Raw genomic sequence first — 27,495 nt, 5'->3', positions numbered from 1 at the left:
TCACAGCTTTTGTGCTTGTTTCTTTTATTTTTCTTCTTTCTACCCTAAGGATGAAGGTTGATTTTTGCATTTCTTCCTCCTCACTATTCCTTTCTTCCTTTTGTTGTGGATAGTTTTATACTGTACCTTGCTGGCCAGTGCACAAAGTGAAGCTGAAAAGGAAAGGATCATGGGAAAGATGGAAGCTGACCCAGAGCTATCTAAGTTCCTCTACCAACTTCATGAAACAGAGAAGGAGGATCTGATTCGAGTAAGGATTGGGTTGGTTTATCTGTCTGATTTCTGAGCTAACAGTGGCTAGAAGATTGCAGCATGAAGCTAAATTCATATTAAAAGTGGAAGTTGAAAAAGTAATTTTTCTAAATTATTTGGGGTTTATCAGTACATACAGGTTAGAATCAGCACATCCACACTGGTTTGGTTGTGAGACCAGTGACCTGCTGCTGTCTTTCACCAGCACCATGGGAACCTTTATTGTTTATTTACACAGTAAATATGTGGTGTTTACTAAAATAGAGTAATAGAATACATGTGCTTGCTTAACAGAACCCACATTTCTACCCCTCAGGGGTAGCCCTCAGTACTTAATTATAGAATGTCTATTTCTGGCATCCCTGTACTGCGCGTTGTCCCTTTAAATGTGTTTGTTTGCTTTGATCATTCTGGTGGTCCCCAGGTAAAGCGTTGTCTTTCTATTTGGAGACTTACTAGTCAGCACCTGTGACTCAAGTGTGGCTAAGCAGGGACAGAAAAGGACAAGAATCTATGATACTGATGAATCGTTTCTGTGATTTTTATCTTTCTCCACTACAGGAGGAAAGGTCGCGGAGAGAGCGAGTGCGACAATCTCGAATGGACACAGATCTGGAAACCATGGATCTTGACCAGGGCGGAGAGGTAGGATGCAGGGCGATTTATTTCCCCGACCTTGATGGATGGAAAACTCACTTGCTCAGCTTGCTCACCTCTTTTGCATTTTTGTCTTTCACGTTCCCAGGCACTGGCTCCACGACAGGTTCTGGACTTGGAGGACCTGGTTTTTACCCAAGGGAGCCACTTTATGGCCAATAAACGCTGTCAGCTTCCTGATGGATCCTTCCGTCGCCAGCGTAAGGGCTATGAAGAGGTGCATGTGCCTGCTCTGAAGCCCAAGCCCTTTGGCTCAGAAGAAGTAAGTGAATTGCTTTCCTCAGTTCACCTCCTGGTTTGGATTTCAACCATTGACCAGAATGTAGCCTTGTCTCTTATATAGTTTATTTCAAGACTGAAAGCTGCAACAGAATTTTCCCATTCTGATTTTGAGCCTGGGGGACAATATTGATATCTAGACTGACCTTTAATGGGGAGTTATGCAAAGAGATTGCCAGGGAACAAAATCCTGGCAATCCCACGAAAACATCTGCTCAAGGATGCTGCCAACATGATATCAATAGCACTTCTTTCCTTCTAGCAACTGCTTCCCGTGGAAAAGCTGCCAAAGTATGCCCAGGCTGGGTTTGAGGGCTTCAAAACACTGAATCGGATCCAGAGTAAGCTCTACCGTGCTGCCCTTGAGACAGATGAGAATCTGCTGCTGTGTGCTCCTACTGTAAGCACCACCCCACCTGCTTTTTTTCTTGTAGAATATGGTTTGGAGTTTCTGTAGCAAGATTGTTTTTTTAATCTCCACCCCCACCCCCTAATTCTGTATCCTTTGATGGAAGAGAGGTTAAATGGTAGGATAAAGTGCTCAGGACAAGCTCTATTCTCTGCTTGGGAAATAAGCCCATGGACATTACGGCAGTGAGAATAACCAGGTGAATAGGCGTTCTCATCCCTGACCTCTTCCGTAGGGTGCCGGGAAGACCAATGTGGCCCTGATGTGCATGCTTCGAGAAATCGGGAAACACATAAACATGGACGGCACCATCAATGTGGATGACTTCAAGATTATCTACATTGCCCCCATGCGCTCCTTGGTGCAGGAGATGGTGGGCAGCTTTGGAAAGGTAAGAGAGTAGAACTTTCCTCTAGAGGATACTGGGCGCAACTATCAAAGTATTGTGAACAGGCCTGGACCTCACTGCTGCTTCTCTTAGGGAATCTCTGGAATGCCTCCAGGGATTGTTTTTATTTTTTATTTTTCTCTCCCCATTTCCAAGGTGGAACTTAACCCAGGTACAGAGATTCTGAAGTAAGAATGTTCTGAGCCATCTCTTACGAGGATTAGTGTCTTTCATCCTCTCCATGGCAATTTTCTATAGTTGGTATCATTTGTGTTATTGAAGTATTTATGAAACATTTCATGGATGTGGATGATAATAGACCTAGTGGTGTTATTCCAGGTTTTGTTATCTACACGTTTCCATTTCTTTCTCTTGTGTACAGAGTTCCCAGAGATCTTTTTTTTTTTCTTTTTAAGACAGGGTCTCACTGTTGCCCAGGCTGGAGTGCAGTGGCGCAATTGTGACTCACTGCAGCCTTTATCTCCCAGGTTCAAGTGGTCCTCTCACTTCAGCCTCCCTAGTAGCTGGGATTATAAACATGTACTAATACATTGGCTAATTTTTATATTTTTATGTAGAGACAGGATTTCGCCATGTTGCCCAGGATGGTCTAGAACTCCTGGGCTCAGGCAATCTGCCTGCATTGACCTCTGAAAGTGCTAATATTACAGGTGTGAGCAACTGTGACTGGCCCTCAGAGATCTTTTGTTCGCTTTATTTGCCTGAGTTAAATTTGGATTTGTTTGAGGAAGATATGCTTATAAGATCTGATTTGCCTCATGTTCATTCACCTAATGGGTTGATACCTGCTCCCAATGTCCTACACTCCAACTGCCCAAACAGAAAGTGTGGTGTCCAGGCGCCTTCAAACACTCCTCCTGATGTAGTTTTCCTTCCATAGCGCCTGGCTACTTACGGCATCACTGTTGCTGAACTGACAGGAGACCACCAGCTGTGCAAGGAAGAGATCAGTGCCACTCAGATCATCGTCTGCACCCCCGAGAAGTGGGACATCATCACCCGCAAGGGTGGTGAGCGCACCTACACCCAGCTGGTGCGCCTCATCATTCTGGTGAGTCAGGAGCACTCATAGAACATAGAAGCCAGTTGTAGTCAAGGAGGGTTTGCTGGGTTTTCATGTGAAATGTTTCTGTGGTGCCTTTTCTTTCTTTTTTTTTTTTTTTTTGAGACGGAGTTTCGCTCGTTACCCAGGCTGGAGTGTAGTGGCGCAATCTTGGCTCACCGTAACCTCCGTCTCCTGGGTTCAAGCAATTCTCCTGCCTCAGCCTCCTGAGTAGCTGGGACTACAGGCGTGCGCCACCATGCCCAGCTAATTTTTGTATTTTTAGTAGAGACGAGGTTTCACCATGTTGACCAGGATGGTCTCGATCTCTTGACCTCGTGATCCACCCGTCTCTGCCTCCCAAAGTGCTGGGATTATAGGCGTGAGCCACCGTGCCCGGCCTCTTTGGTGCCTTTTCTATAGGCACTAGGCTTTCTAATGATAGCTGTTGTCAGCTTGTGTTTGCCATGTTATTCTTTATATATTTTTTTATGTCTGAAATATTTTACTACACTTGATCTTAGCCAAAAGGCTGAGAAGCAGTGTCTGAAATATTTTGAAATAAACATAAACAGATAGACAAAAAAACATCATATCCAACATCACAAAGGGCTTTATAAATAAAGGAATCCATTCTCTGAAGGAATGAGTGAAGAATCAGGATATTGTATTTCATATGCACAGAAGCTTCCAGAGATTAGTGACTAAGTCTGAGTGTAGTTTAAGTTGTCTGAGAAAGCAAGAAAGGAGCTTCACATGTTGGTTTTTAGTGTTCTGGAACAGGGGTCGACAGTCTGTGGGTACTGGTTTTGTTCCGTTGGAACGTAGTTATACCCATTTGTTTATGTATTGTTTACAGCTGTTTTTGTATTGCATTAGCAGAACTGAATATTTGCAATAGGGGCTGCATGGCCCAAAGCCTGAAATACTGAATATCTGACTTTTTTTTTTCAGATGGAGTTTTGCTCTTGTTGCCCTGGCTGGAGTGCAATGGTGTGATCTCGGCTTATTGCAGCCTCTGCCTCTTGGGTTCAAGTGATTCTCCTGCCTTGGCCTCCCGAGTAGCTGGGATTACAGGCGCCCGCCACTATGCCCAGCTCATTTTTTGTATCTTTAGTAGAGACGGGGTTTCACCATGTTGGTGAGGCTGGTCTCAAACTCCTGGCCTCAATTGATCCACCCATCTCAGCCTCCCTAAGTGCTGAGATTACAGGTGTGAGCCACTGTCCCCAGCTTTTTTTTCTTTTGAGACGAACTATCTGGCTTTAAAAAAAACGTTTACTGGCCCCTACTTTAGGGCTTTGCTACTTGAAGCCTGATTCATGGTGGGGGTTGTAGCAGCGGTGGCATGGAATAGGAGCTTGTTAGAAATGCAGGATTTGTGGCCTTACCCCACACCTGCTGAATACAATCTGCATTTTAACAACATCCCCTGGCTTTGGTATACTTAATAATATTTGAGAAGCACTGCTTTAGACTATGTGACCTCATCATTTGATGCATGATAGCTTTTGTTCTTGGGAACTATAACTGCCAGAGGTGAAGCTTCTGATTTGATCAAATCATATTTATATCCTTTTTCATGAAGAAGTTTATCTTAAAGTAAAAGAATAAACTCATTTACCTGAGTTTTAGAATTTCTTGTTATATGCGGCCGGGCGCGGTGGCTCACGCCTATCTATAATCCCAGCACTTTGGGAGGCCGGGCCAGGTGGATCACGAGGTCAAGAGATCGAGACCATACTGGTCAACATGGTGAAACCCCGTCTCTACTAAAAATACAAAAAAAAAGTAGCTGGGCATGGTGGCACACGCCTGTAGTCCCAGCTACTTGGGAGGCTGAGGCAGGAGAATTGGTTGCACCTAGGAGGCGGAGGTTGCGGTGAGCCGAGATCACGTCATTGCACTCCAGCCTGGGTAACAAGAGCAAAACTCCATCTCAAAAAAAAAGAATTTCTTGTTATAAAGTATTTCACTGAACTCTACCAAAGCAACTCATGGTCAGAGTCTGATACTTTCTGGAGTATTTCATGGTAAATATTGTCTCCATTCGTTGGGTGTTTCTGGCTTGGAATCTCTTGTCTTTTTTTTTTAGGCATATTAGGTTATATGCCTACAGTATGGGGCAATTTCAGGAAAATGGGTGATGTATCTCTAGTGCTAGAGGTAATTGGTGTCCTCCAATTCCGTAGGATGAGATCCATCTTCTCCACGATGACAGAGGTCCTGTCTTAGAAGCTTTGGTGGCCAGGGCCATCCGAAACATTGAGATGACCCAAGAAGATGTCCGACTCATTGGTCTCAGCGCCACCCTACCCAACTACGAAGATGTGGCCACCTTTCTACGTGTTGACCCTGCCAAGGGTCTCTTCTACTTTGACAACAGGTATAAGAAAAGACTGGGAGAAGTTCTGCCAAGGTGACCATCCTGCTGTCCTTCCCCTTTTCCAAGGGGAATCAAAAAGGAGAAATGTTGCTTTTGGGGCAATGAAAAGAACTGTTTATTCCCCAGTATTTTCTGCCAGAAGCCTCATTTGTCTAACTGTTGAACTTCTAGCTTCCGTCCAGTGCCTCTGGAACAGACTTATGTGGGCATCACAGAGAAAAAAGCTATCAAGCGTTTCCAGATCATGAATGAAATAGTCTATGAGAAAATCATGGAACATGCTGGAAAAAATCAGGTTTGCTCGTGGTTTGTTGTTACTCTTGAATTCTATTCTTTTGAATGTTTGATTTACCAATAATTTGGCAAGATTGAAGAAATTAAAAGAGAGAAGACACAACATAAATCACCAATATCAGTTTTGAAATGAGATATTACTATAGAACCTATAGCCATTGAAAGGATAATAGGGGAATACTATAAGTAATTTTATGCTCATTACTTAAAAAAATTCAGAAGAAATGGACCAGATCTCCAACAACTACCAGTTAACTACCAAAACTCAATGCAGATGAAATAGATAACCTGAAGAGTCCCACAGCCATTAGAGAGGTTGGATTGAGAATTAACACTCCTACAACCTCCACAAGCAACTCCCAGTCCCAGATAATCATTCTGTCTGTTCACGTTATCCAGTGTCCTTACATAAAAGACTTGGGATAGCTTACACTAAAAATACAAGACAAAGTAAGAGGAAAACAAAAAACTAGTGAAGAGGGCATTTTACTAGACAATGTGATAGAGTTTTCAAATTGAAAGTTGAGTTGAGCAATGTTAACTAAGACAAAAAATAAGGAAAAGTGACTGGTTTTGTATTTCTTTTTGTCTGATGAAAAGAAGCACGTGAATTTATATGGAAAGACAGATCTTTTCTTGGCACTAATGGTGTAGGAAATGAAGGGAGACTTCATTTCCTTCACCGTTGTAAGACTTATTTCCTAAGTCCTTTTATAAATAATATATTTTAGCTGTTATTTTGCAGACACATTTGCATTCATCTTTCACTTATAAGTTCAGAGCTTAGGTGCTTAAACATAAATTCTGAGTTGAGAGGCCTGAATTTGCATAGTCTGTTTAAACTTGCTGTTCAAGATAAGGTGTTGGAGTTAGTTTAATTTCCCAGCTCCAGGACTGTGAACTTGGTGGGTGCATTCCCTTAGAGTCTTTCCAGCCCTGTTTAGGCTTCCCCTCGGCCTGCAAACATTCCTACCCTTGCTCCTCTCTAGGACCTTGGCTTCTGGTGGTGGTGATGCAACCTCTGCTTACTGCCACAGATGCCCTGGGGCTGTGAGTATCTCATGACCGTGGTCAACTGTGGCTTCTCCTCAGGTGCTGGTGTTTGTCCACTCCCGGAAGGAGACTGGAAAGACGGCCAGGGCCATCCGGGACATGTGCCTAGAGAAAGACACTCTGGGTCTGTTTCTGAGGGAGGGCTCAGCCTCCACCGAAGTCCTGCGAACAGAAGCTGAGCAGTGCAAGGTGAGGAGGGGCCGGCTGGGTTTATTCATTCCTACCAGCAGCTGTGTCCATCAGAGGCTCCAGATAGCTCCTCTAGGACTGCACTGTGATGCTGTTGTTTGCCATGGGTTAAGGTTGATTGTCTGGATGTGGTTATGTGGATTAGTTAAGGGGCAGGGTCTCACAGGAGATTTCCTTAGTCCTTGGTAAGTCCTACAGGAAGGCTCGCCTCATCCCGTATTCTTTCTTCCACAGAACCTAGAGCTGAAGGATCTTCTGCCTTATGGCTTTGCTATTCATCACGCAGGCATGACCAGGGTTGACCGAACACTTGTGGAGGATCTTTTTGCTGATAAACATATTCAGGTGAGTGGGGGGCAAAGCTTTTGGAGGAGCAGGTGAGACATACTTCAGAAGACCGGCAATGTAAAAGGTTGTGCCATGTTTGTTCCTGGTACTTTATTGCGTCTGGCCCAGCTAGCCCAGGTCAGAGTGTTGTGGATACAATAAATAGAACCTTATGCTGCTCTCCCAACTCTTCACGGCTGCGTGAGAGAAGATGAGTGAGTTTAGGATAGTCTGAGGAGCACAGTAAAGCAAGCACTTTAGTGACTTCAGTTAGCTTTAAACAATGCCTCATGGGGGCATGCATGGCCTTGTTGTTCCCTCTTTCCAGATAGCCTGTTTTACCTTTTCTAGTAACTTTAAGGTTGTTTAATACAGGTCTGCCCTTGTGCCTCTGGAACCTTGAAATGTTCATTCCTGAATAGATGAGGAACCCAAGGATACCTTACCTGTTTATTCTGGTGGCACATTAACAAGTACTGGGGCCCCTGCTCTCCCCGAGCTAGTCCTGATAGAAGCTCTGAGGCCAACTGCCTAGAGAAGTCAGGGATATTAACCCCCTAGTGGTGACATCTGTTTTCCTCATTACCTTATTTTGCCTCTGTAGGTTTTAGTTTCCACAGCAACTCTAGCTTGGGGTGTGAATCTTCCTGCACATACAGTCATCATCAAAGGCACCCAGGTGTACAGTCCAGAGAAGGGGCGTTGGACAGAACTGGGAGCACTGGACATTCTGCAGGTATAGAGCCTTTGAGTTGATTCTCAGTGGGGATCAGTATCCTCGCCTGAAATGCAGGGATGCTGGAAAGCTGGCAGATCAGAGGCCTAGTTCTGTAATATAGATCCCTGGATCAAAATCAGATATTCTCTTGCCATAGCATTCTTGGTTCGCTGTCTCTGATCTAGATGCTGGGACGTGCTGGACGACCCCAGTATGACACCAAGGGCGAAGGCATACTCATCACATCTCATGGGGAGCTACAGTACTACCTGTCCCTCCTCAATCAACAACTTCCTATTGAAAGCCAGATGGTTTCAAAGCTTCCTGACATGCTCAATGCAGAAATTGTGCTGGGGAATGTCCAGAATGCCAAGGTAGGGGAGGGCTCTGCCCAAGGCACTTTGTTCCTTCCCTGCAGACACCAAGGCACCAGGAGTGGGTCGGTCCCTATTGTGCTATGGGCCAGCAGCGTCCAAGGCCCTCCATCCTTGCACCTGCATCTTGGGTCTGGCAGATAGTTTCCCTTATTACTAACATCTTAGAAGGCGCTTAGATCTTTTTAGTAATGAAATGTTAAAACCATTCAGAATATGATATGATATGCATCCTTGTAGTTGGGAATTAATTTCTAAGCAATTAATGGAAGCCTTTCATTTGGACATCAAGAGTTTCTCCATGCTAAGAACCAGGAGCTGTGTCTTGTAGGATGCAGTGAACTGGCTGGGCTATGCCTACCTGTATATCCGAATGCTGCGATCCCCAACCCTCTATGGCATCTCTCATGATGACCTCAAGGGAGATCCCCTGCTGGACCAGCGCCGACTAGATTTGGTTCACACGGCTGCTCTGATGCTGGACAAGAACAATCTGGTCAAGTACGACAAGAAGACAGGCAACTTCCAGGTGTGTGGTGGGTGAGGGTTTTGATCAAGGCAAAATCTCGGCAAAAGTCAACCCAGGAGAAAATTTTTCAGATTGCTCTCTTGGTGTGAGTACTGCCTATCTAATCGCCAGTTGCCTAGAACAGCGGAAAAATGGGTAGCTTTCCTCATAACTTGGGGTGGATAATTTAGCTGTCTTGTCTGTGCAGACACTATGGGTCAGCTTATTGTGCCATTTTTTTTCATGTGCCTGGGCCTGGCATTTGTACTGCTGTGAATTCATCCAATTGTCCTGTAAGGTCAATAACCTATAGGACATTGAGTTACATACTTTACCAAAAAAATGCACAAAAAGCCTATAGGACAATAACTTAATGGTCCACAGTTAGAGGTTCGAGCTCATTAATAGTCAGCACTGGATTGAGTCTACCTTCTCTCCAGGTGACAGAACTGGGCCGTATAGCCAGCCACTACTACATCACCAATGATACAGTGCAGACCTACAACCAGCTGCTAAAGCCCACCCTCAGTGAGATTGAGCTTTTCAGAGTCTTCTCATTGTCCTCTGAGTTCAAAAACATCACTGTGAGAGAGGTGAGCCTATGCAGTGTGCGGGGGGTGGGGAGTTGGTGCTCACCAAGTCACTGAATGGTTTCCCTCCTCGGCCACTGGGCTTTCCCTTGACGTTTTCCTCCTTGTGGCAGGAGGAGAAGCTAGAGCTACAGAAGTTGCTAGAGAGGGTGCCTATCCCTGTAAAGGAGAGCATTGAGGAACCCAGCGCAAAGGTGAGCTCCTCTTCTCTTTGCTTTGATCAGGATGAAGATTATGTAGTTTTCATAATCTTCTAAAAGATGAACCTCGAATTTGAGTTCATGTGTGGTACCCTCCTCAGTTCTCCTAGTTTTTGCAGCTTTCTTACATGTTCTTTTTATATGAAATAACAGTTATTTAGTATTTGTAAGTCAAGAGCTGTATACGATCTCACCTGGCATGAATGCTCAGAGCAGAAATGTAATTCCCTTTCTTGGACTATTCAGTGATTGGTCTCCTGCTGGCTGATTTTGCTTCTTTCCAGATCAATGTTCTTCTGCAGGCCTTCATCTCGCAGCTGAAATTGGAGGGCTTTGCGCTGATGGCCGACATGGTGTATGTCACGCAGGTGAGGGCAGAGCTGTATGGGAGCTGTGAGAAGGGGCCTGAACAGTTCAATCCCTGTGTGCTGTATGCATCCTGGGGAAAGGAGGCCTGACCCTAGTGAGATGGGAGGAGTGCTTAGTTCTGCTCTTGGTAGTTGGTTGGTTGGTGCATGTATGGTACAGCCACTCTGTAGTACCCATCTTGAGCACATGAGAAAGGTAAGGCCTTAAGAGGGAATGCTTTGAGGCTCCACAGGCCCTCAGAGAGACAGGAAGAGCCACAGGACACATTGTCTGCTTCCCAACAGAGAAGTGATGTCCCATTGTGGCTACAGAACTCATAAATAAATCCAGAAATGGCACAGGGTTTTATTAGCTGCTCTTCATCTTTACCTCTAATAACAGGTCACTGGTACCCTTAACTCTTCCTAGAACTCTAAATGCTAAATGAGTCAAAAGCTCTAAAATCATGCAGTGAATGTTAGGTTAAAATGTTGTGCAGTGACCTTGAGCAGCACTTTTCTAATTGTTCCCCATTTGGCAAGCATCTACTATATAGAAGGGAGAAAGGTGTAAAGACAGAGGGGATTTGCCTTCGAGTTGGGGTGGGTCATTGCATCAGAGCTGGAGGTAATGAAACCATGTGTAGAGTGGCTCATGAAGCTTGGGGATAGTCGAGACTTAACAGTGGGAATGCTTTTTCTTTCCCTAGTCGGCTGGCCGGTTAATGCGAGCAATCTTTGAAATTGTCCTGAACCGAGGTTGGGCACAGCTTACAGACAAGACCCTGAACCTCTGCAAGATGATCGACAAACGCATGTAAGGGCCCAGTGAGCTGGATGTTGGTCACCATGAGTGGGTCCCCAACCCAAGGGTGTGATGGGAAAGCCTCAGGGTGCATCTGATTTCCAGACCTGGCATCTGAAATATGACCTGAACCTGGGTGCATGTTGAGAAGAAGTAAGGCCCTCTGTGGTAGGGCTGGGGAGTATGAGAAAGGTGGAGGCCAGGGCTGGCACCATGTCAACGTCCACCTTTAATGACTGTGTCTTGTGTGTTCACTGCTGAACTATTGGAAGCCATGATGTGAGCAGTTTGTTGCATCCCTGCAGAAGGGACCAACAGCTTTGCCTCTTTCCTGGATAGGTGGCAGTCCATGTGTCCTCTGCGCCAGTTCCGGAAACTCCCTGAGGAAGTAGTGAAGAAGATTGAGAAGAAGAATTTCCCCTTTGAGCGTCTCTATGACCTGAATCATAATGAGATAGGTGTGTGGGAAGCTCTCACCCTTGTCCTCACTGCCTGGGGTCTTTCCCAGTTGGCCTACGTAGTCTTCCAGTTCCTAGGCCTTCTGCATTAGTATCCTGTGTTCAGTTCTCAAGTTTCACTAAAGTACAGGCTGGCCCTTGGTCTGGGGACTTGGAATCCTGGACTCCACTGACAGTAAAGGGAAGACTCTATCCGTTTCCCACAGTGTCCCTCAGGCCCAGTGTGCAGTATAGTAGGCAGGCTGGGCTGCAGCCTCAGTACTCTTATTTCTCCGTAGGGGAGCTTATCCGCATGCCGAAGATGGGGAAGACCATCCACAAATATGTCCATCTATTTCCCAAGTTGGAGTTGTCGGTGCACCTGCAGCCAATCACACGCTCCACCCTGAAGGTAGAGCTGACCATCACGCCAGACTTCCAGTGGGATGAAAAGGTGAGGCTTTGCAAGGCAGTGGAGCTGGATCGGAGGTGCTCGGTCTATGTTGGCTCACATACCTTTTACCTGTGCTCCTATTGGCAGGTGCATGGATCATCAGAGGCTTTCTGGATTCTGGTGGAGGATGTGGACAGCGAGGTGATTCTGCACCATGAATATTTTCTCCTCAAGGCCAAGTATGCCCAGGACGAGCACCTCATCACGTTCTTCGTGCCTGTGTTTGAACCGCTGCCCCCTCAGTACTTCATCCGAGTGGTGTCTGACCGCTGGCTCTGTGAGTGTCTCCTCTCCAGAGTCCCCAGAAAAGTCCCTCCAAGAACAGTGGAAGAATGTCTTGCACTTTGTCCCGATCTTGGGCTTGCCTTTACCAGGGACAGAGTGATACATAAGCTGCCTAGGTTGCCAGTATTCATGGAGGGGATCTAGAGACCAGTTAGGTAAAGAGAACAGTGCTTACATCCTTCCTGTTTCTTTTCTGGCAGCTTGTGAGACGCAGCTGCCTGTCTCTTTCCGGCACCTGATCCTGCCAGAGAAGTACCCACCTCCGACTGAACTTTTGGACTTGCAGCCCTTGCCTGTGTCTGCTCTGAGAAACAGTGCCTTTGAGAGTCTTTACCAAGATAAATTTCCTTTCTTCAATCCAATCCAGACCCAGGGTGAGTGTTTCCATCCCTCCTCTGGAGGTTTTTGAAGTCATTGGGAGATAGATGGGTTCTGTGGCACGCAGGGTAGTGGGGATCCTCAGGCACTTGGTAGGCCTGGGAGCAACTCAGTGTGACCACTGGGGCCCACCAGGACTTTTTCCTTTGTCAGAAGCCCTTGGTTGCCTTGCTGCTCTGCATATGTCACTGTGGAGGGGCAGTAGAGCAAGACCTTACATGGCATGGTCATTTCTTGGGCCCAGGAGGCTTAGAGGCCTGCCCCTGGCGCTCAAGTATTGAACCAGAACCATGGGGTGGCACTGAGGCCTCCTCCCTAGCATCATGATAAATAAAGGGAACATTCACAGAGCAGGCACCGTGTTCTCAGTTTTTAGCTGAATACATCACCAGGGTTTTCTCTTTTATTCCCCCCACCAAGCCTAAGGGGAGTCATTATTTGAGAGACTGCCATTAGTGTTCCTTTTTTTTTTTTTTTGTGAGACGGAGTCTCCCTCTTGCCCAGGCTAGAGTGCAGTGGCATGGTCTTGGCTCACTGCAGCCTCCGCCTCCTGGATTCAAGAGATTCTCTTGCCTCAGCCTCCCAAGTAGCTGGGATTGTAGATGCCTACTGCCACGCCCAGCTAATTTGTGTATTTTTAGTAGAGACGGGGTTTCACCATGTTGGCCAGGCTGGTCTCGAATTCCTGACCTCAAGTGATCCACCCGCCTCAGCCTCCCAAAGTGCTGGGATTACAGGCGTGAGCCACTGCACCTGGCTAGTGTTCCATTTTGTAGGTAAGGAACTGAGGCATAGAGGGTGCCCCAGTTGAATCAACTGATAAATAGTAGAACTTGGATTTTAATCCAGTCTTGATGACAGGGCTAAGGCTCTTACTTTCTATATTAGGCTATTTCCAGGAAATGCAGGAGAGTATCGAAGGGGCAGAGAAAGGGATCCAGTTCCTTTCTGTCCCACATCCTAGTCCCTGAGAAGCAAAGAAGGATATGTGGCTTCTTTTGCTTTGCTTTTGTTGTCATCCCATGCGTCTCCAGGGGTCCTGGGCTCTTGATCTTGGCCTCTTCTCCTTTACCTAAGTGGGAGCAGGTGAGGGGGATACAGCAGGCCGGCCTGGAGTTAGAGGCTCAGATGCAATTGCTCCTTTGTCTACACTCCACAGCTCACTGACTTCATTTCTTATGCTGTCCTTTGTTTTGACAAGTGGTTCATGTTCCAATCCGTCTCTTCTTCCCTCTTGACACTCAACACTGCTTCTTTCTGTTGGTTTCCAGTGTTTAACACTGTGTACAACAGTGATGACAACGTGTTTGTGGGGGCCCCCACAGGCAGTGGGAAGACCATTTGTGCTGAGTTTGCTATCCTGCGGATGCTGCTGCAGAGCTCGGAGGGGCGCTGTGTGTACATCACCCCCATGGAGGCCCTGGCAGAGCAGGTGCGATGTGGAGCTGTGTCATGTGAATTTACCGAGAAGCATTTTATCTGTGATTCTATGTAAAGGCTTTCTAAGCCCTGAAATTTGCAGGGTCATTTCCCAGTTTGTGTATTAAAGCCACCCCAGCTGGGCGTGGCGGCTCATGCCTGTTATCCCAGCACTTTGGGAGGCCAAGGCAGGTGGATTGCCTGAGGTCAGGAGTTTGAGACCAGCCTGGCCAAAATGGTAAAACCTCATCCCTACTAAAAATACAAAAATTAGCCAGGCATGGTGGTGGGTGCCTGTAATCCCACCTACTCAGAAGGCTGGGGCAGGAGAATCACTTGAACCCAGGAGGTGGAGGTTACAGTGAGCCAAGATCACACCACTGCACTCCAGTCTGGGTGACAAGAGCGAGACTTCATCTCAAGAAGATAAAAAAGCTGCCCCATCACATAAAGGCTTCTGTGGGATTAGAATGTAGCTTGAGATTTGCAGGTCAACAGGTCTCTCTGTTTGGCATCTCAGGTTTTCCTCACATAAGTGAAAGAGGCCTGGCATGACCTGATGTTGTTCTTCCTCACTCCTCTTCCTGCCAGGTATACATGGACTGGTATGAGAAGTTCCAGGACAGGCTCAACAAGAAGGTGGTGCTCCTGACAGGAGAGACCAGCACAGACCTGAAGCTGCTGGGCAAAGGCAACATCATCATCAGCACCCCTGAGAAGTGGGACATACTTTCCCGGCGGTGGAAGCAGCGGAAGAACGTGCAGAACATCAACCTCTTCGTGGTGGATGAGGTCCACCTTATCGGGGGCGAGAATGGGGTATGGTGTGACCTCGTAGCACAGATGACGGGCTGGGACTGACTAAGTGATCTTGGCATTGGGCCTTAAGGTTTGGGTCCGAGGACAGAGGTTCAGGACTTCTCCCCAGAGGATTCTGCCTGCTGCCCCGTTCCAAAAAGACAATGTGAACTTTTTTGGTAGTACTTTAGGAAAACAGTACTGTTTAGTGGAGGTTGGCTGCTGTGGAGGAGCTAGAACCAATGATAGGAGAGCTCCTAGTTAGAAGGAAGAATGAGGTCATTTTGAGGCGGTTAGGCTGTTCACAGAGGGGACCTCCAGGCAGAGAATGGGAGCCTCGGCCTGCAGTGACCTTCCCTCCCTCTTTCCAGCCTGTCTTAGAAGTGATCTGCTCCCGAATGCGCTACATCTCCTCCCAGATTGAGCGGCCTATTCGCATTGTGGCACTCAGCTCTTCGCTCTCCAATGCCAAGGATGTGGCCCACTGGCTGGGCTGCAGTGCCACCTCCACCTTCAACTTCCACCCCAATGTGCGTCCCGTCCCCTTGGAGCTGCACATCCAGGTAGGACCCGCTCTCATCCCTCTGTGGGGGCTCACAAAGATCATGAGTAACCCAGGTCTGATAACCTTGGTATCTTTTCTTCTCCCTGGTCTCCAGGGCTTCAACATCAGCCATACACAAACCCGCCTGCTCTCCATGGCCAAACCCGTGTACCATGCTATCACCAAGCACTCGCCCAAGAAGCCTGTCATTGTCTTTGTACCGTCTCGCAAGCAGACCCGTCTCACTGCCATTGACATCCTTACCACATGTGCGGCAGACATCCAACGGCAGAGGTGGGCAGGGCCTAGCTTCTGGGGTTTGGGGTTAGGTTAAGCGAGGCTGGCCCACTCCAAGAGTGTCCTTTTTATGAGGGTGGGGTTAGCCCACGTGGCTTGGGGCCAGGGTCTGCACAGCTGGCAAAGTGTCTACCAGGAATTGGGCCACTGTGAGCTGAGCCAGTGCTTGTGCCACACAGGTTCTTGCACTGCACTGAGAAGGATCTGATTCCATACCTGGAGAAGCTGAGTGACACCACGCTCAAGGAAACACTGCTAAATGGGGTGGGCTACCTGCATGAGGGGCTCAGCCCCATGGAGCGACGCTTGGTGGAGCAGCTCTTCAGCTCAGGTAAGTCAGGCCACGGGAGAGCATGGCAAGGGTTAAACTTGAGGGGTGCGGTGGCAGTATTTCTTTACAGCATACTAGTCATTTTCAGAATATTATTTAGGACTCTTAGGTATTGACTCATTTGATTCTCCCAAGAATCTCATGAGGCAGGTGGGACAAACACTGTCCCTACTTGCCAGGTGAGAAAACAGGCAGACACATCAGGTTGCTGGTTTTCTAGAGTCCAGGACCTTTGGCCACTAGACCTGATTCTCCATGGATTCCAGACTCCCCAAGTGTATTAGTCCATTTTTGCATTGCTATAAAGAAATACCTGAGACTGGGTCATTTATAAAGAGGTTTAATTGGCTTGCAGTTCTGCAGGTTGTACATGAAGCATGGTGGCATCTGCTTCAGGGAAGGCAAAGGGGAAGCAGGTGTCTTAATGGCAGGAGCAGGACCAAGAGAGAGTTGGGGAGGTGCTACACACTTTTGAACAACCAGCTCTTGTGAGAACTCACTCATTAGACAGTACCAAGGGCAGGTGGTGCTGAACCATTCATGAGAACTCTGCCCGCATGAGCCAGTCATCTCCCACCAGGCCCCTCCTTCAACACTGGGGACTACAGTTTGACAAGATTTGGCGGGGACAGAGATCCAAAAACCGTCTCACCAGGGTCATTAGACTTCAGAGATTAGCACACAGGAGAGCTCTGATTCCCCCTTGGGTGCACTCTTGCTGACCACTGTCCATTGTTGACCTGTAGCATTTTATGCAAAGATTTACCTTTTAACACTGCTTGGTGGAGCCTCATTGGAGATCCTCCTGCCAGGATCACTTCCTGTCACTCTTTGGCCCTTGAATCTCCCTGTTTGGGGTGTGCTTAGAGTGATCTCCGTTTTTTTGGCATAGCTGAGCCAGCCTGTGGCTGCATAAATGTTAGCACTCTCTGGTCAGAGGTGCATTCCATCAGCAGTAGTTATGCCTTGGTGTTCCTGGGCTTTGGGTTCTGTTCCGTGATGACCTTTGTTTTTTCCCTGATAGTCCCAGAGCAAGGCACCAGCAGTGTGGGCTACTTCATAGCAATATGTTAGCTCTCAATCATGTTAGACTTTGTTCCTAGCCAGCCTTACTATGAGTTCTGAAACATAGCACAGGGTAAGCTATGGCCTGCCCATGAGGCAGTGAGTGTGCTTCACCCAGGGAGCCCTGCCTTCAGCCTTCCTCTCCCCTCTGCTGCTCAGGGGCTATCCAGGTGGTGGTGGCTTCTCGGAGTCTCTGCTGGGGCATGAATGTGGCTGCCCACCTGGTAATCATTATGGACACCCAGTACTACAATGGCAAGATCCACGCGTGAGTACAGCTGGTGCTCTGTGTTAGCACAGACCTCCTTCCTAAAATGAACGTGAATCTGCAGATACACAGAGAGTAAGCTAGGATGAAGAAAAGGTGTTAGGGAAGTTAACAGCTGAGTTTTCACCAGATCCAAGTGTTTGAGAGTTTTACATCTCAATACCTAGGCTCACGTTTGCTTTATAGTCATTGTGCTTCCATATTCAGCAGTTTGGAGAGGTAGGAAGTTAGAGTCAGGAGTAATGTTTGACATTATGTCATTAACCTCAAACATCCTGTAGATAAGAAAAGTGACTTGGTTGAGGTCATAAACCTATATAGTGACAGGTAAGAAACTAGAAGAGTGCTAGGTGCTGTGGATCACTTGAGGTCAGGAGTTCAAGACCAGCCTGGTCAACATGGTAAAACCCCCATTTCTGCTAAAAATACAAAAATTAGCTGGGTGTGGTGACAAGTGCCTGTAATTCCAGCTACTTGGGAGGCTGAGGCAGGAGAATCATTTAACCTGGGAGGCAGAGGCTGCAGTGAGCCAAGATCCCACCGTTGCACTTCCAACCTGGGTGACAGAGTGGGACTCCATCTCAAAAAAAAAAAAAAAAAAGGTTGGTGTGGTGGCTCACACCTGTAATCCCAACACTTTGGGAGGCTGAGGTGGACAGATCACCTGATGTCAGGAGTTCAAGACCAGCCTAGCCAAAATGGTGAAACCCCATCTCTACAAAAATACAAAAATTAGCTGGGCGTGATGGTGGTTGCCTGTAATCCCAGCTACTTAGGAGGCTGAGGTTGGAAAATAGCTTGAATCCGGGAGGCGGAGGTTGCAGTGAGCCAAAATTGTGCCATTGTACTCTAGCCTGAGTGACAGAGTGAGACTTGTCTCAAAAAAATGTTAAACATACACAATTTAGTCATTCTGCTTATACGTATTTTCCCAAGAGAAATTAAAGCTTATGTCCACACTCAGATTTGTACACAAATGTTTACACAGCCTCATAGCAGCCCCAAACTGGATACAATTTAAATGTCCATTAACAAGTGAATGGGTAGTCAAACTTTGGTATATCCATACGCTGGACTATTACTCTGCAACAAAAAGGAATGAACTACTGACAAATGCAACAACATGGGTGAATCTCAGGCGCCCTGTAGTCCCATCTGTTGGGGATGCTGAGGCAGGAGAATCGCCTGAACCTAGGAGGCAGAGGTTGCAGTGAACCGAGATCATGCCACTGCACTCCACCCTGAGCAACAGAGTGCAATGGTGTGATCTCACTGCAACCTCTACCTCCCAGGCTTAAGCAATCATCCTGCCTCAGTCTCCCAAGTAGCTGGGACTACCAGCATGTGCCACTATTCCCAGCTAATTTTTGCTTTCTTTTTTTGTATAGAGAGATTTTTACCATGTTGCCCAGGCTTGTCTTGAACACCTGAGCTCAAGTGATCCACCCACCTCAGCCTCCCAAAGTGCTGGGATTACAGGCATGAGCCATGGTACCTGGCCCAACTCTTAATAACTTTTTCCCAAAATGCAGATTATTTTGAAATGAATTTTATTTATGGATTCATTTCTAATGGGTGAACCTGCTTCTAGGTTGGGTTAAAGTCAGATGACTTGACTCACAAAATATACAGCTATGAAGTTTGGAAAGTGGTGGTGCTCACCTCTAGTTCCACCTGCTCCCGAGGCTGAAGCGAGAGGATCACTTGAGCCTAGGAGGTCAGGGCTTCAGTGAGCCATGACTGTGCCACTGCACTCCAGCCTGGACAACAGAGCAAGACCGTGTATCAAAAAACAAATAAAAAAAATTTTTTATTAAAGGAAAAAAGTTTGAGAAGTGTGACTTATATGTTTGATCCTTGAATAGGGAGTTATTTTGCTTTTGGCATTGGGTGGTTTTATAGCTTGGTTTGTGGTGCCTGAGCAGCAAATTCATTGCTCTTACACTGAATACTAAAATGATGTACAGGCAACCAGTGAAGCTAGCTAGATCTAAGCGCAGAGATTCATAAACAGAGTCATGCTGTGATTTGACCATGCCTCCCTGTGTTTGCATTTTACTCTTATTTGGCGAAGAGAGTTGGGACTCCTGAGCATGGTCTCCATGTTGAGGCACCTTTTCCTTCTTTCCCCGCTTCTGTCACCAGCTACGTGGATTACCCCATCTACGACGTGCTTCAGATGGTGGGCCACGCCAACCGCCCTTTGCAGGATGATGAGGGGCGCTGTGTCATCATGTGTCAGGGCTCCAAGAAGGTCAGTCCTGGACTCATGCAGCCTTTTGAATCCAGAGCCTCAGAATGGATTTTTTAATCTCTCTTTTGAATCTTTCTAAAGTGTATGACAAAAAAAAAAAAAAAAAAGAAAAAGAAAGATATTTTCAGTAACTTGTTTAGTCTGTCACCTTCTGCCTCTCTTATTTACACATTTCTTTTGTAACGAGCCTGCCAGCCACATGGAATTTTGCTGCCTTTTGCCACTGTCATTGGCTCCGCATGTTAAAATCTTTGCCCTCTAGTTGGTTCCCTCCTTCCTTGTGGACTGCTCCCTGCTCTGCCCTCATGACTTGCTGTACCCCTGTCCCCACTGCATATTGTCACCAGTCATGTGCTTTCTAAATATGTGCCTTCTTCCATTTTGATATTAGTTGTATCTCAACATAGGGTCCATGCCCTGTTGATTTGCTCTTGGCCCTTTGTGACCATGTTGTCACCGATTATTACTACTTCTCCACTTCCAACCCACAGGATTTCTTCAAGAAGTTCTTATATGAGCCATTGCCAGTAGAGTCTCACCTGGACCACTGTATGCATGACCACTTCAATGCTGAGATCGTCACCAAGACCATTGAGAACAAGCAGGATGCTGTGGACTACCTCACCTGGACCTTTCTGTACCGCCGCATGACACAGAACCCCAATTACTACAACCTGCAGGGTCAGTGGGCTTGGGAACACACATGATCCTTTGGTGGTTCTCTCAGCCATTGCTGGGCCTCTCCCCTAGGCATCCCACTGACCTCTCACCTCCATAGGCATCTCCCATCGTCACTTGTCTGACCACTTGTCAGAGCTGGTGGAGCAGACCCTGAGTGACCTGGAGCAGTCCAAATGCATCAGCATCGAGGACGAGATGGACGTGGCGCCTCTGAACCTGGGCATGATTGCTGCCTACTATTACATCAACTATACCACCATTGGTGAGGCCCGGCACGGCCCATGTCCTGTCTGTGGGAGCCTTCTCACGCAGGGGTCGGGAGCTCACTGGGACAAGAGGTGTGCCTGTGTCTATCAGTGGGATGGCATTGCAGGGGAGAGCAGGGGAGCCCAGGCAGTTCTGCTCCTTCTCCACCTGCTTTTGGCTCCTCTCAAATTTCCTTTTTCTGTCAGAGCTCTTCAGCATGTCCCTCAATGCCAAGACCAAGGTGCGAGGGCTTATTGAGATCATCTCCAATGCGGCAGAGTATGAGAACATTCCCATCCGGCACCATGAAGACAACCTCCTGAGGCAGGTGAGGACAGCAGAAGAGACCATCCTGGGAACCACAAACTCGGCCTGTGTGCCCAGAGCATATGGCACTCCTGCCACCAGTACCCCCATGCGCATCCCCTACCCCCACTACATGTCCTCCCCCTCCATACTTCCCTCACACCCATCTCCATCCCACCACCACCCACGTGCCTCAGGGTATTGAAGGGCTGTGAGCCTGGGCCCATGGTGCTTTGGTCTGAGCTCGTCTCGGGCAGGGTCACCTGTTCATCACCAGCTATTTTTCTTCCACTTTCTAGTTGGCTCAGAAGGTCCCCCACAAGCTGAATAACCCTAAGTTCAATGATCCCCATGTCAAGACCAACCTGCTCCTGCAGGCTCACCTATCCCGCATGCAGCTGAGTGCTGAGCTGCAGTCAGATACGGAGGAAATCCTTAGTAAGGTAGAGTGTGGGTGTGGGTGTGGGGTGAGGGACCAGTGCTGTTCTAGATATCTAGGCTTCAACCTTGCCTGCTCTTTTATGACTTCTGTTCAGGCAATCCGGCTCATCCAGGCTTGCGTGGATGTCCTCTCCAGCAATGGGTGGCTCAGCCCTGCTCTGGCAGCTATGGAACTGGCGCAGATGGTCACCCAAGCCATGTGGTCCAAGGACTCATACCTGAAGCAGCTGCCACACTTCACCTCTGAGCATATCAAACGTTGTACAGACAAGGTGAGCCGGGTTGGCCTAGAGGGTCAGGTGGATGAGCCTGAGAGCCTCGTGTCATGGACTGAGGGTGGGTTGCAGGAGGTGGGTCTCAGTAAGTGAAACTTTTAGTTCTGGTTCCTCCAAAGATGCTCCCTGTTGAGATGCTAGAGAGGCTGCCAACTGTGGGCCATGTTCTTTCTGCAGCTGTTTTCTCTAGGTGACTTGATAATGTTGGAGGTAAAATTAATGGTTCTTTGGCACCTGTGTCATTTGCTGTTGGCCTGTGTTCTCTCTTTCCTGATGTCTGAATACTCACTGCAGGGAGTAGAGAGTGTTTTCGACATCATGGAGATGGAGGATGAAGAACGAAATGCATTGCTTCAGCTGACTGACAGCCAGATTGCAGATGTGGCCCGCTTTTGTAACCGCTACCCTAATATCGAACTGTCTTATGAGGTGGTGGATAAGGACAGCATCCGCAGGTGAGCCAGAGGGGGTACCTGTTGGCCACAGCACGGAAGTATGCTGTGAGCCCACTGCCACATCACTTATGTGAGACCCTTGTCTACCCCTGCAGTGGTGGGCCGGTGGTGGTGCTGGTGCAGTTGGAGCGAGAGGAGGAAGTCACAGGCCCTGTCATTGCGCCTCTCTTCCCACAGGTGCGTCCCGGTAGCTGGCTGGGCCAGGTGTCAACTCACCCTATCCATTGGCTAGGTGCTTGGTACACATTGTCACTGAGGGAGGGAAACTTTAGAGTGATAATGAGTTCACAAGGCTGAGAATTAATCTTGAGGCTATGGGTTTTTTTCTGTTGGTTTCTGCTTAGTTTGAAACAGTTGAGATGACTGGTCATTGTTAAACCCGTCAGTCGTGTAGTATTGTCCATCTCTCTGACTGTTTAAGATGCATTTGTCTTTTTTTTTTTTAATTTTTTATTATCTTACCATCTTTAGAGGAGAGATGCATTTGTCTTTAACTCCAGTGGCTCCAGGACACTTGGGCTTTCCTGGTTGTTTCTTCTTTTTTCTCACTGCCACTTACACTGCTTCTGGTTGCTTGGTTCTTTACCACCAGAAAGAAATTCTGGTTCTTTTTATATGGGAGAATAATTGAAGGTTGACAGCAGAAACCAGATACTGTCATGTTTAATTGTGTAAACTAATTGTTTCACAGGTTCTGAGGAAAGAGCGCTTTTCACTGGGACCTTGGTTTTTGTGACAGTAGGGTGGCCAGTAGACAGGGCTGCAAGGCCTGCTGTGTTTTCTTCTCTGTGCACATTCAGCTCTGTGTTAAATTTTTTCTCATCTGGCAGATTTGCCTTGTACTTAAAAGTGTCTCTAAGGAACTCAAGCTACCAGACCCCAAAGACTAGACCTCTAATAGTAGTACCTTGGACTTAGTGGCAGGCACTAAGTGGGAGAAGGTACCTTGGCACAAGGAAATGAGCCAGAACCAATAAATGAGTTCATCTACCTACTTAAAAAATTAAGCCTGTTTGAGACAATTTTTGACAGTTTTAAACGTTATATCTAATTGTTTTTCAGGAAGAAACTTTGGAAAGCTGATTGTTATCCTTCTTTTGTAACCATAACCATTTTCACAGTTGCCTATGGCCATCAAGTTTTACATCCTGAATTTCTTGGTTTTGAATTACTGCAGAAACTTAAGGCACTCTCATGTTGTTATTTCATGCAGAAACGTGAAGAAGGCTGGTGGGTGGTGATTGGAGATGCCAAGTCCAATAGCCTCATCTCCATCAAGAGGCTGACCCTGCAGCAGAAGGCCAAGGTGAGCGTGTCCACCAGCTCCAGCATTTGTTCTGATGTGGGGGAAGGGTGAGAATGCTTCCTGTGTCCATGCTCATCTTGATTTCTGCCTGCTCTTTCTAGGTGAAGTTGGACTTTGTGGCCCCAGCCACGGGTGCCCACAACTACACTCTGTATTTCATGAGTGACGCTTACATGGGATGTGACCAGGAATACAAATTCAGTGTGGATGTGAAAGAAGCTGAGACGGACAGTGATTCAGATTGAGTCCTGAGGCATCTACTCTTGTCTAAAAGGAGAGTTGAACCTGAATTAGGAATGTGTACATTGTAGGGATCCTGTTTGTGGGGACCAGGTTTGTGGGCCTGAGGTCTGGCTAGCCAGGGCTGGTGCTGTCCCCACCCACCTCCACTTCCTTTTCTCTTGTTCACATTCTGGATGCAATGACAGCAGGTGTCATGTCAAGCGTAAATCATATATAGCATTTTCAGCATGTTCCTGGTAGTTCTTTTTGAGTTTGATGTTTTAATAAAATAGTTTGTAGAAACCATTTGTCTTTGCAGTGATTCCAGATTATAAGTTTTCTTCAACCTAAGGGCATGGCCAAAATTAGCCAGGAATGAGCTTGTAATGAGCGCATCTGGAGGACAGACCTGCTCATTAGGTGTGCTGTCCCCTGAGGTCTTGAGTCAGCCTGGAGGAGGAAACATACGACTGTGACCTGGCTTCAGTGGTACCCATACATCAGCACTACCACAGGAACCAACCCTGAGATTTGGAAGCTAGATCACAAGTTAGAGGTTTCTCTAAATGGGTGTTCTAAAATTCTGCAGTGTCTGCTCCTGGGCGACAGCACCAGAAGGAGGACTGAAATGTACCAGCTGGATGTGACCCAGTCTTAGTAAATAGAATTTTCTAATCCAGATCTTCGATTTTCTTCAAATTCTTACCTTCTGTTCTTTAAATGTGTACAAAATTGAAATACAATTCTGAAGGGCAGTTTCCTCAGGGCAGCAGTTTTCAAATGATTGATTTAGTCTTAGAACCTCTTTCCTGAAAACTAAGAACCTCAAGGAGCTTTTTTTTTTTTAACAACAAATTTATTTTTCACAGTTCTGGAGGTTGGCCCAAAAAGCTTTTATCTAGGTTAATGCAGTTTTGAATCATAATGTTAACTTTTTCTTTTTTTTAAATAGAGACAGGGTTTCATGTTGCCCAGGCTGGTCTTGAATTCCTGAACTCAAGTGATCCACCCACCTCAGCCTCCCAAAATGCTGGGTTACAGGCATGAGCCACCATGCCCAGCCCACATTAACATTTTTTATGAAGAATAACTTCCAAAACAGTAAGTCCAGGGAGAAAAGTGGCATTTTACAATCTCTTTCGTATCTGATGTAAGAAGAAACAATTGGATTCTTAGAGCTGCTTCTACATCCAAACTGTTTTGAAGTAAGCTGACTTCACACAGATATGCAGTTGGAAAAGTTTTTTAAATAGCCTTTTCAGTTAATTGTAGCTATTCTTTGATACCACACCAAGACCATAAGTGATAGTTTCTTAAAGGCAATGTGGACTCTGAAAAAATGCACTCTCATGTTGTTATTAATACTTTCAAATCCCCTGGCCTGTCTTATACTTTTGAATTAATCTTTGAGCCATGAATGATTTTGTAACCTCATATACTGGTCACTTGGAAAACTGGTTCATTGAATTCTTCCAAATGAAATGCATTTCATTATACAAATCACATTTGTTAATATTCCCAATAAAGTTCATGATGGAGTACAGATTTTCAGAAATTCTAATTTTTGTTTGAAAGCTTTCTTTTATCATTGGCAACACTATCAGTTGTTTCCCTTGAAGTGAGAGGCTCATTCCATTCATTTTGCAGAAAATGTCAGGCAAATATTCAAGTCTAAATACCATAATCTGCCAGTTCTTTCAATTCTAAAGGGTATGCCTTGAACACAGCCAATTCAGCTTGCAACTCAATTGTACAGTTGCTTTTCCTCAAGGCACCCATACTTCAGTGCATAGCAGAGGGGCTTTATGCATGCTTCCCATTTTCTCAGAATATTATAAATGTTCTCAAGATCAACACTTTTTTTTTTGAGACGCAGTTTCATTTGTTTCCCAGGCTGGAGTGCAATGGCGCGATCTCAGTTCACTGCAATCTCCGCCTCGCAGGTTCAAGCGATTCTCCTGCCTCAGCCTCCCAAGTAGCTGGGATTACAGGTGTGTGGCACTACACCTGGCTAATTTTTAGTAAAGACAGGGTTTCTCCATGTTGGTCAGGCTGATCTTGAACTCCCGACCTCAGGAGATCTGCCCATCTTGGCCTCCCAAAGTGCTGAGATTACAGGCATGAGCCACTGCGCCCAGCTAGGTCAACATTTAATATAGTTAGCCACTGTTATTTGTTTTATCAAGGATGTGTCAAAACTACTAGAAGTTTGCTGCCACCAACTTGATTCATGCTGCAGTGCCAACAGTTGACCTCACAGATCCTCCCTGAAAGGGTCTTGGGACCCCCAGGATCTACAGACCACATTCTTTGAGAACCACTACTCTAGGTACCACCCCACTGTCTTTCTAAAACCTAAGGTCACAGCTTAAACTTATGTGAAGGCTGTAGTTTTGGAGACCATTGTCACATTAGAACCTATTTAGAAGTGACTTGACACAACCTTAGCGATCCTGAACACTGACTGTTGAAGGCGGTGTTTCTCAACTAGTTTTTGTCACCACTCCCCTAAGGAGCCTTCTTCCTGATCACTCACTGCCATGAAAATGGAATACCACAGCCACACTGTATGTCCTGTGGGCCTTAGGAGGACCACAAACTACTTTTATTTTTTTTAATCCCTACTGAAGAAGCAATTTGCATCCCTGTTGAGAATATAGGGCCTGTGGCCAGTAATAACTCCCTTTTAGGGTTCCTGTCTTTCTCCATTTTTTTCTATCCTGTTGCCATCACAGCATAACAGTGCAGGAGATATATGAGAGTTTCTAAGGGAAAGCAGAGATGCCCCTCACTTGAACCTACATTCAGAAAAAAATTTCCTTCAATATTGATTGGATGTCTTAAATGCAAAGATTTACCCAGAAACTGGGAAGGCAGGACCTATTTCAGACAGGGATTTACCATGGAATTCTTTTATGAATATCCTTATAAAATAGGGCTTGGGACGCAGATGGATTATTTAAGTCTTACAACTTCAGAAAGGCCTGAGATATATGAAATATGGGGTTTTGTATTGGATTTCATTGTTACTTTGGGTTTAGAATGAGTGACTGATGGTAGTTTTAGGACTGGGATAGACAACTGTAAAGCTCCAGGCATCTGGGACCAGGAGGGTCTTGCTGACCTTCCTGTGAGATGGCTCTTTTGAGCTGTGTTTGATAAGGAATATGCCCAACCCTACGAGTACAGCTTCACATTCCTAACACTCTGTGAGTCACAGTGGTCTTCAATAAATTAAAATCATTTCCTTTGCTTTTCTGACCTGGTTAAACGAATCACATGGTTCCTGCCCATTAATACCCCTACGTCAGTAACCAAACATGTGCCTGATAGCTTGCTGCCTCCCTTTTCTTTATTATGCTTTGAACTGGACAAGAAATATATTTCATTTTTACAATCTGTGACTTGGGTTTCTGAAAGTCAAAAGTACCTTAGTGTATGTTGATATGTTTATTTATTTATTTATTTTTGAGGCGGAGTTTCGCTGTTGTTACCCAGACTGGAGTGCAATGGCGTGATCTCGGCTCACCGCAACCTCCGCCTCCTGGGTTCAGGCAATTCTCCTGCCTCAGCCTCCCAAGTAGCTGGGAGTACAGGCATGCACCACCATGCCCAGCTAATTTTTGTATTTTTTTAGTAGAGACGGGGTTTCACCTTGTTGACCAGGATAGTCTCGATCTCTTGACCTCGTGATCCACCTGCCTCAGCCTCCCAAAGTGCTGGGATTATAGGTGTGAGCCACCGTGCCCGGCCGATATGTTTATTTTTTAAAATGCTTTACTGGGGTATACTTTGCATTCACTCTCCTTTGCCATGTCAGATCTAGACAACGATCAATTTTATGTCTCTATACATGAGTCTATTATCAAAATGTCTAATACCCAGGATCATGAATTATGTGGCCTTTTGGGTCTGGTTCTTTCAGTCAGCCTAATGATTTTGGGTTTCATTTCTGTGGTAGCGTGTATCATTACATCGTTCCTCTTGGATGGCAAGCAGTGTTCTATTGCATGGACAAGACCACATGTTATGAGCATTCATGTAAGAGTATGATTATAGGAATTTTGTTTTTTTGCATACTGACTTTGGGTGAAAGTGTCTGTGTCCTCTAGTGATTTTATGTGCAGCATGTTGAGGGATAGCCCCATTTTTGTTTTGTTCTGTTTTGTTTTGTTTTCAAGGTGGCTACGATAT

At 46.3% G+C, this 27,495-nt stretch overlaps 1 protein-coding gene across 2 annotated transcripts in view; it reads left to right on the top strand.

Annotated features, from left to right (window-relative positions):
- SNRNP200 (small nuclear ribonucleoprotein U5 subunit 200) overlaps positions 1 to 24,844 on the top strand; it is a 32,563-nt gene extending 7,719 nt beyond the window's left edge. For both annotated transcript variants that reach the window (XM_064371356.1, XM_064371357.1), the window contains exons 9-45: positions 114 to 250; positions 814 to 897; positions 998 to 1,171; positions 1,451 to 1,588; positions 1,833 to 1,988; positions 2,887 to 3,057; positions 5,241 to 5,434; positions 5,606 to 5,729; positions 6,821 to 6,970; positions 7,205 to 7,315; positions 7,902 to 8,033; positions 8,201 to 8,389; positions 8,721 to 8,918; positions 9,338 to 9,490; positions 9,601 to 9,681; positions 9,972 to 10,055; positions 10,745 to 10,851; positions 11,179 to 11,297; positions 11,576 to 11,730; positions 11,818 to 12,007; positions 12,216 to 12,389; positions 13,665 to 13,825; positions 14,404 to 14,631; positions 14,982 to 15,173; positions 15,270 to 15,448; positions 15,631 to 15,782; positions 17,007 to 17,115; positions 19,261 to 19,369; positions 19,861 to 20,050; positions 20,148 to 20,312; positions 20,503 to 20,624; positions 20,902 to 21,045; positions 21,139 to 21,315; positions 21,613 to 21,773; positions 21,869 to 21,950; positions 22,987 to 23,079; positions 23,181 to 24,844. In XM_064371356.1, the coding sequence (XP_064227426.1) occupies positions 114 to 250; positions 814 to 897; positions 998 to 1,171; positions 1,451 to 1,588; positions 1,833 to 1,988; positions 2,887 to 3,057; positions 5,241 to 5,434; positions 5,606 to 5,729; positions 6,821 to 6,970; positions 7,205 to 7,315; positions 7,902 to 8,033; positions 8,201 to 8,389; positions 8,721 to 8,918; positions 9,338 to 9,490; positions 9,601 to 9,681; positions 9,972 to 10,055; positions 10,745 to 10,851; positions 11,179 to 11,297; positions 11,576 to 11,730; positions 11,818 to 12,007; positions 12,216 to 12,389; positions 13,665 to 13,825; positions 14,404 to 14,631; positions 14,982 to 15,173; positions 15,270 to 15,448; positions 15,631 to 15,782; positions 17,007 to 17,115; positions 19,261 to 19,369; positions 19,861 to 20,050; positions 20,148 to 20,312; positions 20,503 to 20,624; positions 20,902 to 21,045; positions 21,139 to 21,315; positions 21,613 to 21,773; positions 21,869 to 21,950; positions 22,987 to 23,079; positions 23,181 to 23,324 (5,429 nt within the window). In that variant the 3' untranslated portion in view covers positions 23,325 to 24,844. The remainder of the gene's footprint in view (positions 1 to 113; positions 251 to 813; positions 898 to 997; positions 1,172 to 1,450; positions 1,589 to 1,832; positions 1,989 to 2,886; positions 3,058 to 5,240; positions 5,435 to 5,605; positions 5,730 to 6,820; positions 6,971 to 7,204; positions 7,316 to 7,901; positions 8,034 to 8,200; positions 8,390 to 8,720; positions 8,919 to 9,337; positions 9,491 to 9,600; positions 9,682 to 9,971; positions 10,056 to 10,744; positions 10,852 to 11,178; positions 11,298 to 11,575; positions 11,731 to 11,817; positions 12,008 to 12,215; positions 12,390 to 13,664; positions 13,826 to 14,403; positions 14,632 to 14,981; positions 15,174 to 15,269; positions 15,449 to 15,630; positions 15,783 to 17,006; positions 17,116 to 19,260; positions 19,370 to 19,860; positions 20,051 to 20,147; positions 20,313 to 20,502; positions 20,625 to 20,901; positions 21,046 to 21,138; positions 21,316 to 21,612; positions 21,774 to 21,868; positions 21,951 to 22,986; positions 23,080 to 23,180) is intronic.
- The last annotated feature ends 2,651 nt before the right edge of the window (positions 24,845 to 27,495 follow it).

Source organism: Aotus nancymaae, unplaced genomic scaffold (genome assembly GCF_030222135.1).
Source record: "Aotus nancymaae isolate 86718 unplaced genomic scaffold, 86718_ANA_hifiasm-v0.15.2.pri h1tg000131l, whole genome shotgun sequence".
NCBI lineage: Eukaryota > Metazoa > Chordata > Mammalia > Primates > Aotidae > Aotus > Aotus nancymaae.
This window is presented reverse-complemented; position numbering and strand designations above follow the sequence as displayed.